We start from the raw sequence: 12955 nt of genomic DNA on the forward strand, positions 1-12955 counted from the left end.
CCAGTAAAAACCCCAATTATGACTTCTGTTAGTCATAAAAGCAGCAGTTGCTAACAGGTGACTGAACATTAGCAGCCTTTAGCTTAGCAGTGGTGACGTGGAGTCAGGCAACCATCATGTAGTTTGTTAAAAACCTAAAATTAGCTCTTGGCAATTGCATATTTGCTTCAAAAATCATAAAGTGGTGGTAATATGTGAAGATTATCCTGTTGAAGAAAACGTGTCAGCTTCAGAAACATTTTCAAAATTCCAAAATCCAAAAACATATATCCCTCCCTGCTTTTTGTGGAAAGAGCCCTTGCGATGTTGACTTCCTGGTCGGTCTACAAAAACATGTCATCACGGCACCACTTTATAAACTAGCCATTAGTGACTTTTTAGTCAGCGTTTGCCTCATGCAGAGTAACAATCATCAAATAGAAGAAGTCAAAGTGCTCCTTGGCATTAGCAGTGACAGCGCCTGACTAGGAAGCGCTGCTGAGTATCCTGTGTGAAAGGAACCCATGTGGTTGTCTGACAGCCACCACTTACCTTCAGGAATATAGCCTTTCAGTCTGTGCTGCTCTGTCCATGCTGGATAACACACATGGCTTAGCATGCGGCCAACTTAAAATAAATAAATCACTAAATAACACACATGAGTGATATAAAACATGTACCAACATGCAGAAGGATGTATAGAATTATGCCATCTTAAGACAAGCATGCTTCAAACCTGATTTGAATTACAGGAGCATAATAATGATGGTGTTTATGACAAATATTACTTTCATTTAAATTAAGCATAGATAAAACAAGTAAATAGTACACAATAACCAAACAGTCATACACCTGCGGAACATCACCACAGCTTAAATATATCATTGTGTTATATGTAGTAAAAAGAGTGTTCCTCACAATACATAGTGAGAATAGCTCTTTACCTCTAGTGTGGCACATCATTCAGATTGGAAAGGACAACATTGTCTGAAACAATGACATACCCCAGGGAGGAGCTAATAAACACATTTCCGCCTCATCTTTATCACAATGTAATAGATGCCTAGATACAAACTCAACTTGTTTTCATTTCAGCTGAGTCCTTGTTAAATCAAGGCTGACACAACTTTCCCACTGTGACATTCAAGGACAAATAATTTCTTCATGAAAATACCTTGTTTGGAGAGCTGGGGGTGTTCATTCCGCCTTCCGTTTTGTCGCAGTCTGGTTCTTCGTCACTTCCTTCTTCTGGGCTGCTGACCTGCCCTGAGGCGTCCTCCTGAGCCTCGGTTTCGTCCGTTGGTTCGTCCGGCTCCATGTCTTCACTCTCTTCCTCCACATGGAGGGAGTCCTGTTTGGGGGGATCATTGAGACCGGTAGATGCTTCATCTTCCCTTTCCACTGGTGCTGAGAGCATGTAAAGGGCGTTAGACGTAGTAGGAGTGACAACGTCTTGGGACTCTTCACTTGTAGTTTCAGTAACATTTAAGGCCTCTTTGTCAGATTTGCTTGTTGAGGTTGTGACAGATGCAGTCTGGACAGGTTGAAGTGAGATACCACCCGTAGTAGGCTGCTGTACCTTGACAGGCGGGGCTGCTGACACAGAAATTGTATTGTCAGAGCACTGCATCTGATCTTTCTGGACGCCAAGAGCCACAGGCGCACATAAAGAGTCAGAGACAGTTTGGGCAAGGCACTCCTCAGAGCTGTGGGCATTCACTGCCAGCTTGCCATCCGCATTCTGTTGCTTGGACAGCCGTGCCAAAAGGGAGGGTGGATGCTTCAGGAGAGGAGTTTCTCCCGGTTTAAGACGGAGCAGCTTTGGATTTATAGTACCAGAGATGCGAGTGGTGCAGAAAGCCTCTGGTTTGGTTTCTGTGGGCACAGCAACATTCTGGATTTTCTGTGATGGAGTCTCAGTCAAAGCAGGGGGGGTTTCTTTGGTCTCTTCATGTGAAGAAACACAGGCCTCACGCTTTGTAGCACTTACAGTCTGATTTAGAGAGGGGGCTATGAAAGACAGTGCACCAGCTGTTGCTTCTGCTTCCTGTTTAAGGAGAGTCGTTTGAATTGCAGGAGAATCACCCAACTCTGTTTGGTCTGATATTGCCTCATTGACCTGTGAGCAAGGTGTTTGTTGGCCAGTGTCTGTCTGTTCAACAGTGAATGAGTCAGCAGCTACTTCAACTAAACTAACCTCACTTGAGTTAGCCACTTGAACAGCTTGGTTAGCATCCAATACCAAATGCTGCCTGACGACAGCAGCTGCCCCAGTGTTTTGTATGGACAAACTATGGGAATTAAGGTTTGCCTGCATCTGATTTGCATCATGCGATGCTGAAGGCTCCTGGGAAATAATGACAGGTTCACTTTCATTAAGTGTGTGAATTGCTGGTTCAAGGTCCACAGAGTGTTCGAGTAACGCGTTGAATAAGTTCACCTCGTATCCTGGAGAGTGGGGTACCAGTGCGCTGCTGCTGGCACATACTTCCTCCGCTACCTCCTCCACGAGGGTGCAAAACTCGTACACTTCCACAGGCTGCGAGTCCATCTCGATGTTTGCTTGAACACTTTCTCCATACAGCTTTGGTTCCCCAGAACTCAGCTGGTTTACAATGGCAGCTTCACAGATGCTGCCATCTTCTCTCTGCAGGAGGTAACTCTGATTCAGGTGCATGTTAGTCCAGTCCTCGCTGATGTGAGCTTCCTCCCTGACCACAACGATTTCTTGAGCCTCGGCTGAATGCACAAGCTCGGCAGTTAGTGGCGTCTCTTGTTCACAGGGGTGAGATGTTTCCGATTCAACAACCGGCTCCGTCTGCACTGAGACAAACAGAGGGGGTGCAGTAGAGGGTTTCGAGTAACTCTCCTGTGAGAAAGAGCACTCTGGCAGCATTGTGATGTCAGATGAGGAGGTGTCAGTTTGGTCTTCCTTCATGCTACTCTCCGCCTGCTCTCCTACGAGTGGATCGCAGCTCCTCTGGATGTTGGTCCCAAGTATTGCAGCAGAGGGAGGTTGTCTCTCGTTGTGAGAAGTGTCAACAAGCTCTTTGACAGGCTCAGACATCTCAACTGATTCCAAAGAATTAGCTTTCTGCATTTCTCCGGCATCAGCTGAGAGCTCTGTGGTGATTTTAGGTTGTGTTTTTGACAAGTCACTTTGTTTAATCCCACCGTTTCCAGATGGGGGTAAAGGGATTGTAGATGTTTCCGAGTCCAGGACCATAGCCCTGTGTTCTGTGGTGTCTTGGACTTTAATAACAACACTCGATTGTGAGACAGAGGGAACTGGGGCTCGGAAACAGATTTGAGATTTGGGTCGGAGAAGAATATTTCCACCTGTGTGCTCTTTTCCGCAAAGTTCCACTTTTGTTCCAGTCTCTGGTTTATATTCCAATGTGATGGACTGTTTTTCCTTTGTCCCTGTGATAACCACAAGTCCAGCAGCTTCTCTAGGCGGCTGCACTTGATTTGTCTGACTATTTGTGTGGCTTTTCTCTTTATCAGTTTTTGACCCGTATTGCAACTCTTGCACTGTGCTGTCAATTTGTGTTTCTGGGACGAGAGGGGGAGAAAGGGGAGCTGAAAGCCCTTGCATCTCAGCGGAGGAACTACAGTCCGCGTTGAGGGATGTTGGCAAGGATCTCGAAACTCCGACAACACTATCCCCAGCTGGGACTTCTTCGGAGACGCTGGTGATCGGGAGTGTCTCCGGCAAGATGGTCTGACGGGTGCTCTCCATGCCGAGGAATGTTGAGTCGTTGCTCTCTGGCAGTGGCAAAGTGGACAGATTGGTGAACGGAGGGACTGGGCGGGGGGCAGCTGCGACCGGCTGCGGGGCATGCTGAGGTGACTCCCCAGCCACATTCTGTGCAGCCTGAGGGTTACCACCCTGCACATCCACAGCCGGAGAGGCACCCTGCCGCACCGCCTCCTCCCCAGAGCTTGCTTTCTCTGTGCTGCCCCGGCTACACACTGCACCTGTGGGAGATAGAGATTGTTAAAAAGGTGTCTGGTGATACAAATGCTGAAAATATAAAGAGAGACATGGAAAAAAATAACTCAACAAATAGAAAATATCTCTTTTGTAGATCTTATATTATTGTTCCCAAGGGATATTTGTCCTGCAGCCAGCAAAACTTGAATATATATCAAGTGAAATCAGGAAACCTATGGTAAGCCATGCTCAAAACCATCAACATTAGCTTCAGGTATTGTTGATGGTTTTAGGGATGGCATATTATGTATGTATGAATTTTATTATGTTTTTAGTACCCGAGTCTGTGTTCTTTGTTAACTGTGCCAAGCTATTGTTTGTTTATTTAAGTACAGGTCATTGTATTCTCATTGCATAAAAAAAAAAAGCAAAGCGGCAATGCTCTCATCTAAATCCAATTAGTCAGGACTCTTTTCTACAAAAAAAGAATATCTGACTAGAGAAAGTACAGCTTCAAAGCAACAACTTCTCACCTGTCTGTGGTGTGAGACACAGATCTTCAGTGCTTTCTACTTCCAGGATGCTGAAATTAGGGTCCCCTCGACATATTCTGAGGAAGAAGGAATAGAGACAAATGTCAACTTTCTAATTCAAATCAAACGAGCGACTGCATCCCTCTCCACTTCGCAATTCAAAACTGTAACGTAGCTGGATTTATTTATTTAATGTTCAGGTCTGAATTGAGTGAACACAAATAGCACAGTGTGTGGGACGCTGGGTAACATGTCACGTCATGAGAGCAGCAACAGCAACACTCGGATAGCTTTGGCTAGCCAACTGCTAGGACTGTAGTTGGTATATTTGGCATTTTGCAGCAGTAATACAATACTATAAGTGAGTCAGCGGCGCTGAACGGGCTAAACGAGTAGCTCCGTTAGCTACAGCTATTGCATTTGCTGCAGTCGCCCACAGGAAGATAGGAATCCTGCAGCACGCGCTCTCAGGCTAAAAGCCGGTGACCAAGCGCGGGCCTCCACTCATTCATTTATATGCTCTCTTGAATGTAAATGTAATTCATGGTGGTGCTAGTTGTAGCTGCATTAACTTTCAGATGATTAAGTACCATAATAAAGGACATTTGTATTTAGTAGTTATGTGTTCATGAGATGAAAAGAAGATTCCCGTGTGGTAATAATACCAAAACGCTGGGAACCGTGTGATTCATAAAAGTCACGCATTCTAGTAGTTAAACGTTTACGCCAGCCGGTTTGGCTAGTATGGTTAGCTGGCTAATGTTAGCTTTCCACAATAACACACTGCTTGGGTGGCACTAAAAGGGGAAGCTAACTAGCAAGGTACAAGAGTTTACTAAGGGTGCGTTCATTTAATGCGCAGGCGCTCCATCTTCCCCACCCGCAGTTATGTAATGCTCCAGCCATCAAAAGAAGCCTGTTTATACCGACACATTAGCTTAAGTTACTTCGCTATGAGGCAAAAACATCTGAAAAGTCGCATTAAAACCCGCTTCTTCAGCATGCACTACTATACAGAGCTAGGGGGACAATCACTCGTGACGTCATTGTGTGGGGTCAAATCTTGTTTCCAAGATAATAAATACGTTAAAATTATTTGGGTTCACACACCAATACAAATTACTTTGTGTGAATATAAAAAAAGAGCGAAAAAACTATATTATAAAAAGTTCCATATACATTTTGCAATGATTATACGGGGGATTTGGGGGGACCCTTAGGGTACAACGACAGGCTCTTAAGAAGCGACACTGAGGAAATTATGTGTATAAAGAGCTAATTTCGTTTGAAATTGAATTTATTCAGTGCTGTTTGGTTTTATTTCAATCTCCGACCTCGATTTGAATTCAGTGCCAATGCATTTCAACGACGTATGTTCAAAATACTGACAAATAAATTGCATTCTGATTGTGTCCTTTCGTTAGTCAGAGCCCCCCTTCAATTCCCCCATTACTTCCTCCTTGCCCCCCTCCCTCTCCTAAGGCCGCCATCTTAAGTTCCCACCTACCTGAAATTTCCGACCAATTTTCTTTTACTAAATTCTCGTTGAAGGAGTCGTCATCCGGGTAAAATCACACTCAATCCTTGATGTCAGTAATCCAATCTGTCTCCCGGTACCCAACGAGGTACCACTAGGTCTGTGGGAAGAAGTTAAAATACGGACCGCGAGAGACTCTGGGTTTCGGCGCAGAATGTAGCGGTCGCGGGGAGGAGACTTTACGCAGCGAAATGGTGGAAGACCGCTGCTGCTGACAAAGTACAGAACATAGGAAAATCTCGCGAGATTTTGTTAAGCGCGGCACTTGAAATTTGTCATAAAAACTCGTTTTCAGAAGCAAGCTTGATGGATTATTGTAAATAATCGGTTTTTCCAACTGCTTACCTTTGTTTAAAAAGGCGCTTACATTATATAATCATGACGGTGTTGATTCACAGTAAAACAATTATAATACGTCCCATTCGGATATTATATTTAGATATAACAAAGGTGTTTGCAGTTTGATCCTTGCGTGATCAAAAGAGAATGAATCAACTAGCAGTGTTGGAGAAAGAATTCTTGAATAAAATATTTTTCTTTTTGAAAAATAAAAACATTTTAAAGTATAATGGATGAAAAAATAACCATACAAATTTCCCCTGTGACTGTTATGTTAGATTATTATTACTCATACTTTAAAAGCAGTATTTCGTAGCAGAGGTCATTTATAACTTTTAACGTCTTAATACAATTAGCCTATTTATTATTTTATATATTATTCATTTTGGATTAACCTGTTGACATATTTTTCTCCATTAATGGATTGTTTGGGTTCTTAAAAATAGGCTGATGATAATTAGAAAATTGTGTCTTAAATTACCCAGTTCCTAAAGTGTCCCCTTAAAAACATTTGGTTTCACCAACCGTGATATGGTCAAACCTCAAAAATATTAATAATACATTAGGCTACCTTTATTATAATATAAAAGGAAAAGCAGCATATCACGAATGTGAAGCGGGTAACATTAAATGGTTTTCCAAAATAGTCTCAAATTAATTTTATTCCCTGATAATTAATTTATCATTTGTTATGTTTAAACTATAGGGGAGCTTAATTGATATGAAAACATTTTATAAAAAGGTTTTAAATGCAAAAATATGAATTTGTTAGGCAACTAAAGCTCTCATATACATGTAGTCGAGCAGAAATTAATACTTAGTGTAGTTAGATTCCCCCAACAAGTAGTATATAGGCGAGTCATTTCCTGCTTATTCCCTTAAAATGCAGGATTAATAGTGAATGGTGCTTCAGAATTTCCTTTTTGAAATGTAAATGTGTAGATTTGAGTTCTTCTCTGAGACTATCTATACATCAGGGTATTGTCACTGTTCTTATTTAAGAAAAAACACTCACCAGGTAAATCAGGCATGAACAAACTGAAGAAAAGACCCACACAACAGAGTAAACAACAATTCATTTAATAATTAATCTTTGTGGTCTCTAGGGGAGGGGTTTGAAAGGTATAAAATGGTCATATTAAAATAATCGACCCAGTCTTTTCCCTCTCAGGATACCCACTGTCTAGTTGTCGTTTGACACAAGTCCTTATATTTTTTTCAGTTCTTCAGCAGATGTCCCACTTATCCATGTATATAACTTATTTGTATTGGTGAAACAACTCGACAGTTCACTGTACAAGGCTCCCATAGTCCCAAAATGGATATAACACACAGGCAAACCTCCCTCTCAGTTTATTAAAGTCGTCGATGAGATCCTTGAAGAGGCCAGAGGTTGTGAATGGAGACGGCTTAATGTTCACAAGCGTTTAACAGTTTTCTGTGACGCAAGCCTTTTTGTCTTCTGCATGATTTGAAACTGCCTGGGGGGGGGAGAGAGTACTGGTTGATACCCGAAACAAAGACAAATAACATAACAGTGAATATATTTATTATTATAGAAGATAATTAATGTTAATAATAATAATAATTACAAAGGCAATTTCTCTAGACTACTATATTCTGGTCCTGCTCATATAGTCAAGAGGAGAGTGGGAAACAGTTACAGGAAGCTCTAAAACGCTGTGTTCACTCACAGTGTAGCACAGGTCATTTCACCATTCAACCTTTGATAACAAAACAAAACAAAAAAAGCCAAAAATAGGTTGAATCTCATCATTGAAGCCGAGAGGTTAGATTTTTGGGTAAAGCAGGAGGTGCGATTTATACCAATCTTCATTGAAAATGGTCTCATCAGTACAGAAAGGACCCCTTTGCCAGGGTTTCCCCATCATCTACAATACATAACCAGGGTTGAATTATGAAGAGGAAGGCTTTATAATAATAATAATAATAATAATAATAATAATATCCCATGAGAAGCTGAGGATGAACCTTTGCATGTTTTCACAGTGTGCATCCCTCTGGAAGTCATTTCCAATCCAACCCAGAAAAAGGCTTGCTGAAACAGCATGGATCACCTGACAAATGAAAGAAAAAGCTGTTCTCTTCCTCTTCCTACAGCTTATTAAATTGAGTACTGTAATAACCAACAGGCAGTATAAAATAAAAATACACCAAGGATGCACAGAAACCATGTACCTTTGAATTGCACTGATAGAACCATTGCGCATATTTCCAAAAAAGTCTTAAAAGCCTTGCATTTCCCTCATTTTCATCACCTCCAGCCAGCCACGGGGTTGCTTTTCATTACGCCAACATATGCTTCCTCGCCTCCTCTATTCTCCCGTGACCTGGAACCTGTCAGCCACCCCGCCATCATGGAAGATCTTTCAATCCTTTAAATGCACCTTGAAGAGACAAGAAGCTAGGAGGCTTCTGGATGCAAGGAAACACAGGTGTATCCTATCCTGTATTTTTAATAAATCCCACACCTCCAGTAACTGACGAGGTTTCTCATTTGGAAGCTTTGGCTCCTCACTACTCTCTCTCAGATACAAGCTGAGAGGAGCTACAACCCGTGAGGGAAGCAAGGAGACATATTATCATAATGAAAAGCACGCGTGGTTACCCTTTGTTGGGCAGACTGGAGCTGGTTTGGTTGTGTAACAGCGAGGGTTAGTAGTCTGCAAGAGGTAAAGGGGGCAGGTAGAGAGCAGCACAGTGATCCTGACATTTCCCTTAATGTCCTCCAGTGTTGTCTCTGTACTATCTGGACTCTCCGTCTTTGTGGATGCTGTACAGAGCCAGCTCCCCCGGCCCGAGTCTCCGGGGAGGCGTGGACGAGCGGCTGGTCATGGACGGAATAAGCGGAGGCGGCGCCCCCACCGCCAGAGCTCCCACCAAGCCCGCAGGGGTCTTTGTCAGGATGCCGTTGGGCACGTGGTGCTGGTTCAGCTGGCCAAGACGGGCGAAGAGGCCGGCGTGGTGCTGGGAAGCGTGAGAGGCTCCGTGGGGGAGCGAGTGGGAGAGAAGGCCGGAGTGGAGCTGCTCCAGGTGAGCAGCGGCGACAGCGTGTGAGGGGCCTGAGAGGTGAGCGCCAGGGGGCATATGCGGGTGCATACCAAAGTAGCGGGCCCTCTCAAAGTCTTCCCTCAGGATCTGGGTGCGCTGGTCCTCGTCGATCAGCCCTCCTCCCGGGTGTCCGAGGTGATGAGGGCGCTCAAAGTGATGCGCCATGAGGCCGAACTCCTGGCGGACAGCCGAGTTGGGGGCAGAAGAGGTAGACGTCTGAGGGTGCTGAGAGTTGGCTGCAGCGGCTTCCATAAGGCGCTGATGCTGGAGCAGCCGGGCCAGGTGTGGATCGTTTCGCAGGGCGAGGTGAGGATCTGCTCGGAGAGCCATGGCCTCCCTGCGGTGCTGATGCTGCTGCTGAGCAGCCAGCTCCCTCCAGGGATCCCAGGTGAAACTGTGGGGCCCCTGCGGCCCTTGTGCAGGGCCGTGGTGGAAACGCTCTCCTCCTGGACCCATCACCAAACCTGCAGCCCCTGTGCTTCCCAGGTACGCCTCGATGGCCCTGGAGCGGTCCAGCAGGGAGAGGTGGTGCTGGTGCTGTTGCTGTTGGTGTTGTTGGTGTTGCTGTTGTTGTTGTTGGTGTTGTTGGTGTTGTTGGTGCTGTTGGTGCTGTTGGTGCTGCTGCTGTTGCTGCTGTTGTTGTTGTTGTTGCTGCTGCTGCTGCTGCTGCTGCTGCTGCTGCTGCTGCTGCTGCTGCTGCTGTTGCTGTTGTTGTTGTTGTTGGTGGTGGTGGTGGTGGTGTGCAGCAGCAGCAGCAGCAGCGTTTTGAGCATGAGCGTGTGACATGAGAGGAACACCGGGAGTGGGAGTCAGTGACATAGAGGAAGAGGAAGGGGTACCGGAGCGGTGGTGGTGTGGATGGCTGTTGGGGCGTTCGAAGCTGTTGTTGGGTGCTGGGGGAGGCAGCGTGATGGGGATATGCTCCGGCTCCTCTTTCCGCTCCTCTTTGACTTTAACAGGCGGGAGGAGCAGCGGAGGTTTAGACACGGGGGTCGTGGTTCGGTCAGACTTCTTGGCCTGAGACAAAGAAGTGACAGAGGCTGCGGAGGAAGAAGGGAGGTTACCGTCTCTTTGGGAGTGTGAGGGGTCGTTGTGGAGGCCGTGTCCTGTCGGGGCCATTGGGCGGGGGTAAAGGTCCAGAGGAGATTGGGCTGAGCGGTTGGAGGGCGGGGGAGTGGTGAGCACAGAAGATGAGGAAGAGCGTGGTCTGTCCCTGTCTGCTACTAAAGATGAAGGAGGGCCCCGTGAAGACACTGTGGGCTGCGGCCTCTTGTCGCCCTCTCTGTCTCGCTCGCGGTCTCTGTCTCGTTCGCGGTCTCTGTCTCTGCTTAAGCTGCGGGTCAGGTCCTCGATGGGCCCCGTGCTGCCCCCCAAGGTGCTGCTGTGGCCGTTTATATGGGAGACTGGGGTGCTACTGCGGGGCTTCAAGGGAGGGCCAACTGGAGACATTCTCACAGGTTGTCGGCCATACAGCATATTGTCTCTGCAAAACATAATGGGAAAAATGTGCATCTATCATTCATACCAAGCCTTCTATTCATCACTTAAAATAAATGTTTTACTAGTGAACTGAACGGTAATTATAAATGCAATTTCAGAACATAAATTATGGATTTACTGTGCAGAATTAACTGGCAGCTATGATAACAATTGAACCGGAGAGAATATTTGTTAGATTGTGATTTGTTCAATCTATTTTGTATCGAAGAGCATAAGGACCAGGCATAAGAATGAATTAGAAAAAATGTGGGATATTTATTAAATGTTGCTTTTCAAGAATAATGTCTCAAAAACAAGAAATATATAGGGTCAAAATATTGTGAATTTCGAGTTTTGATTAATTCTTAAACGTGTTTAAACCTTATTCTTAATATGTAAAAGAAAAAAGTGTATGTATAGAAATGTTCTCTTTCTTTATTACTCCTGGATCTCATGCTACATTTATAAAAAAAATTCCACTATCATCTTTTGCAAAAAGGTAAAGTTAGAAACAACTCCAAAACTGTCTGATGGGTCCCTATCTCACTGGGAGGTAATGCATGAGGTAATGTTGATTCCAATGACGAGCCACCAGGGCCCTCTAGCCCCTCTCTGAGGGCCTAAGATATTCTAAAATATCATATTTGAAAACATTAAAAAAAACTATTTATTTTTAATATATATTTTTTTAATATATTTTCTTCATATTTTTCATTAGTTTTACCAAAATAACTTGATTTAATTGTATTTAAAATAACATTTCCAAAGAAATAAATCCTTCGAATCTGCCTGTTCAGTTTCTGTTGGAATGTGAAGGGTTAAATGCCGTCTCTGCGAGTTACTGTGAAGACCCTCTCCATAGGGTTTTGGAAAATAGCTGGAAATAAGGTCTGTGGAAAACGAACCTGTTAGATAAATGCACGTTTTGTTCAGCCGGATAATATCCACATGTCTACCCTACTTTTATAATTTTCTAATCATAAATCTAATCGATAGATTTATGATCGATAGATTTATGATTAGCATAAGTTCGTTCATGATGGCTCACTTCAGTGATAGTGATGACATCGTTGCGAAATTAATAACCGAGTCATTTTCAAGATTGAGTTACAATGATAAACTGGAGTGGCAAAGGATCAGCTGCATGACCCGCCATCAAGTGCTTCATCCAGAAGGACAGGAGGATGGACTTTGTGTTTCAGTGATTTGATCATCAAAGGTAGGCCTAAGTCATTTTCAATGTGGGCCGCCGTGCCGACTGAATTCATTTTTAATTGCTACTTGGCTGTGGGTGCCCTGTCATGATAGGTGTTTATATAAATGGTGTTGTTTTGTGTGGTAGAGGGTCGCTGTCATTGATGCGTTATGCACCCTGGGCCGTTGTTTTGATATTCCGCTGAATTATACGCTGTGACGTAATAACTCTTCTTTTTTCGAGGGAAGGGGGGTCAAAGGGTCTAGGTAGAAAAGTCACGACTCGCTACTGGTTGATTCTTAAAGCCAACTCATCCCACCACATGTCAAAACAATTATATTTAAAGCCAGTATTGAAATCTGCTGCATAACATACCTGTCCTTTTCGTCCTTGATGTGAGGGCTGTCTCTCCTCTCCACGTCCTTCGCTCGATCCCTCTCGTCCCGCTTGTCCGGCCCTTTAGCCCAACTGGGGCCGGGTGCGAACCCAGGCGGACCCCCGTGCAGACGGTTCCATGGGTCGTGATGGTTGGGGGGGGGCAAACTTCCGACCACGTTAGCTGGTGAATCTTTAGGGCCAAACACAGATCCTGCAGCGGACCAGTTAAACCCGTTAGGCAAATAAAAACAGCATAGAAGCAACGTACACCATTTTCTACAATCAATCTTTCAAATAAAAATATTTACAGACTGCAATTGCAAACTTCTGGAAATGAAATGTGCATGCTTACAACAGGCTCTGTCCTTTCAAGTAAAAATAAAAAAAGCATGGACAAAAATGTGTTGATTGATTGGAATTTATTTCAGTCTGCGAGTAAAAAAAGCTTTCAGACAATTTCAAATTGCAAGCTTTCCATCTTCTTCACTCATAATTTAAAACGTTCA

The 12955-nt window shown here is 44.3% G+C and overlaps 2 protein-coding genes across 6 annotated transcripts in view; both read right to left on the minus strand.

Annotated features, from left to right (window-relative positions):
* Nucleotides 1–6186, minus strand: part of srcap (Snf2-related CREBBP activator protein) — a 42644-nt gene extending 36458 nt beyond the window's left edge. Inside the window, exons 1-3 of the mRNA XM_071206819.1 lie at nt 5957–6186; nt 4450–4526; nt 1154–3960 (exon numbers count right to left, since the gene is read on the minus strand). Of these exons, the coding sequence (XP_071062920.1) occupies nt 1154–3721 (2568 nt within the window). The 5' untranslated portion in view covers nt 3722–3960; nt 4450–4526; nt 5957–6186. The remainder of the gene's footprint in view (nt 1–1153; nt 3961–4449; nt 4527–5956) is intronic.
* A 1203-nt stretch (nt 6187–7389) lies between these two features.
* The window catches only part of fbrs (fibrosin), a 33596-nt gene continuing 28030 nt past the window's right edge, over nt 7390–12955 (minus strand). For 4 of the 5 annotated variants that reach the window (XM_034106717.1, XM_034106716.1, XM_034106714.1 and 1 more), the window contains 2 exons: nt 12447–12660; nt 7390–10880 (listed from right to left, as the gene is read on the minus strand). In XM_034106717.1, coding sequence (XP_033962608.1) covers nt 9092–10880; nt 12447–12660 — 2003 coding nt within the window. In that variant the 3' untranslated portion in view covers nt 7390–9091. The remainder of the gene's footprint in view (nt 10881–12446; nt 12661–12955) is intronic. The other variant, XM_034106715.1, reaches the window with a different exon arrangement.

Source organism: Pseudochaenichthys georgianus, chromosome 19 (genome assembly GCF_902827115.2).
Source record: "Pseudochaenichthys georgianus chromosome 19, fPseGeo1.2, whole genome shotgun sequence".
Taxonomy (NCBI): domain Eukaryota; kingdom Metazoa; phylum Chordata; class Actinopteri; order Perciformes; family Channichthyidae; genus Pseudochaenichthys; species Pseudochaenichthys georgianus.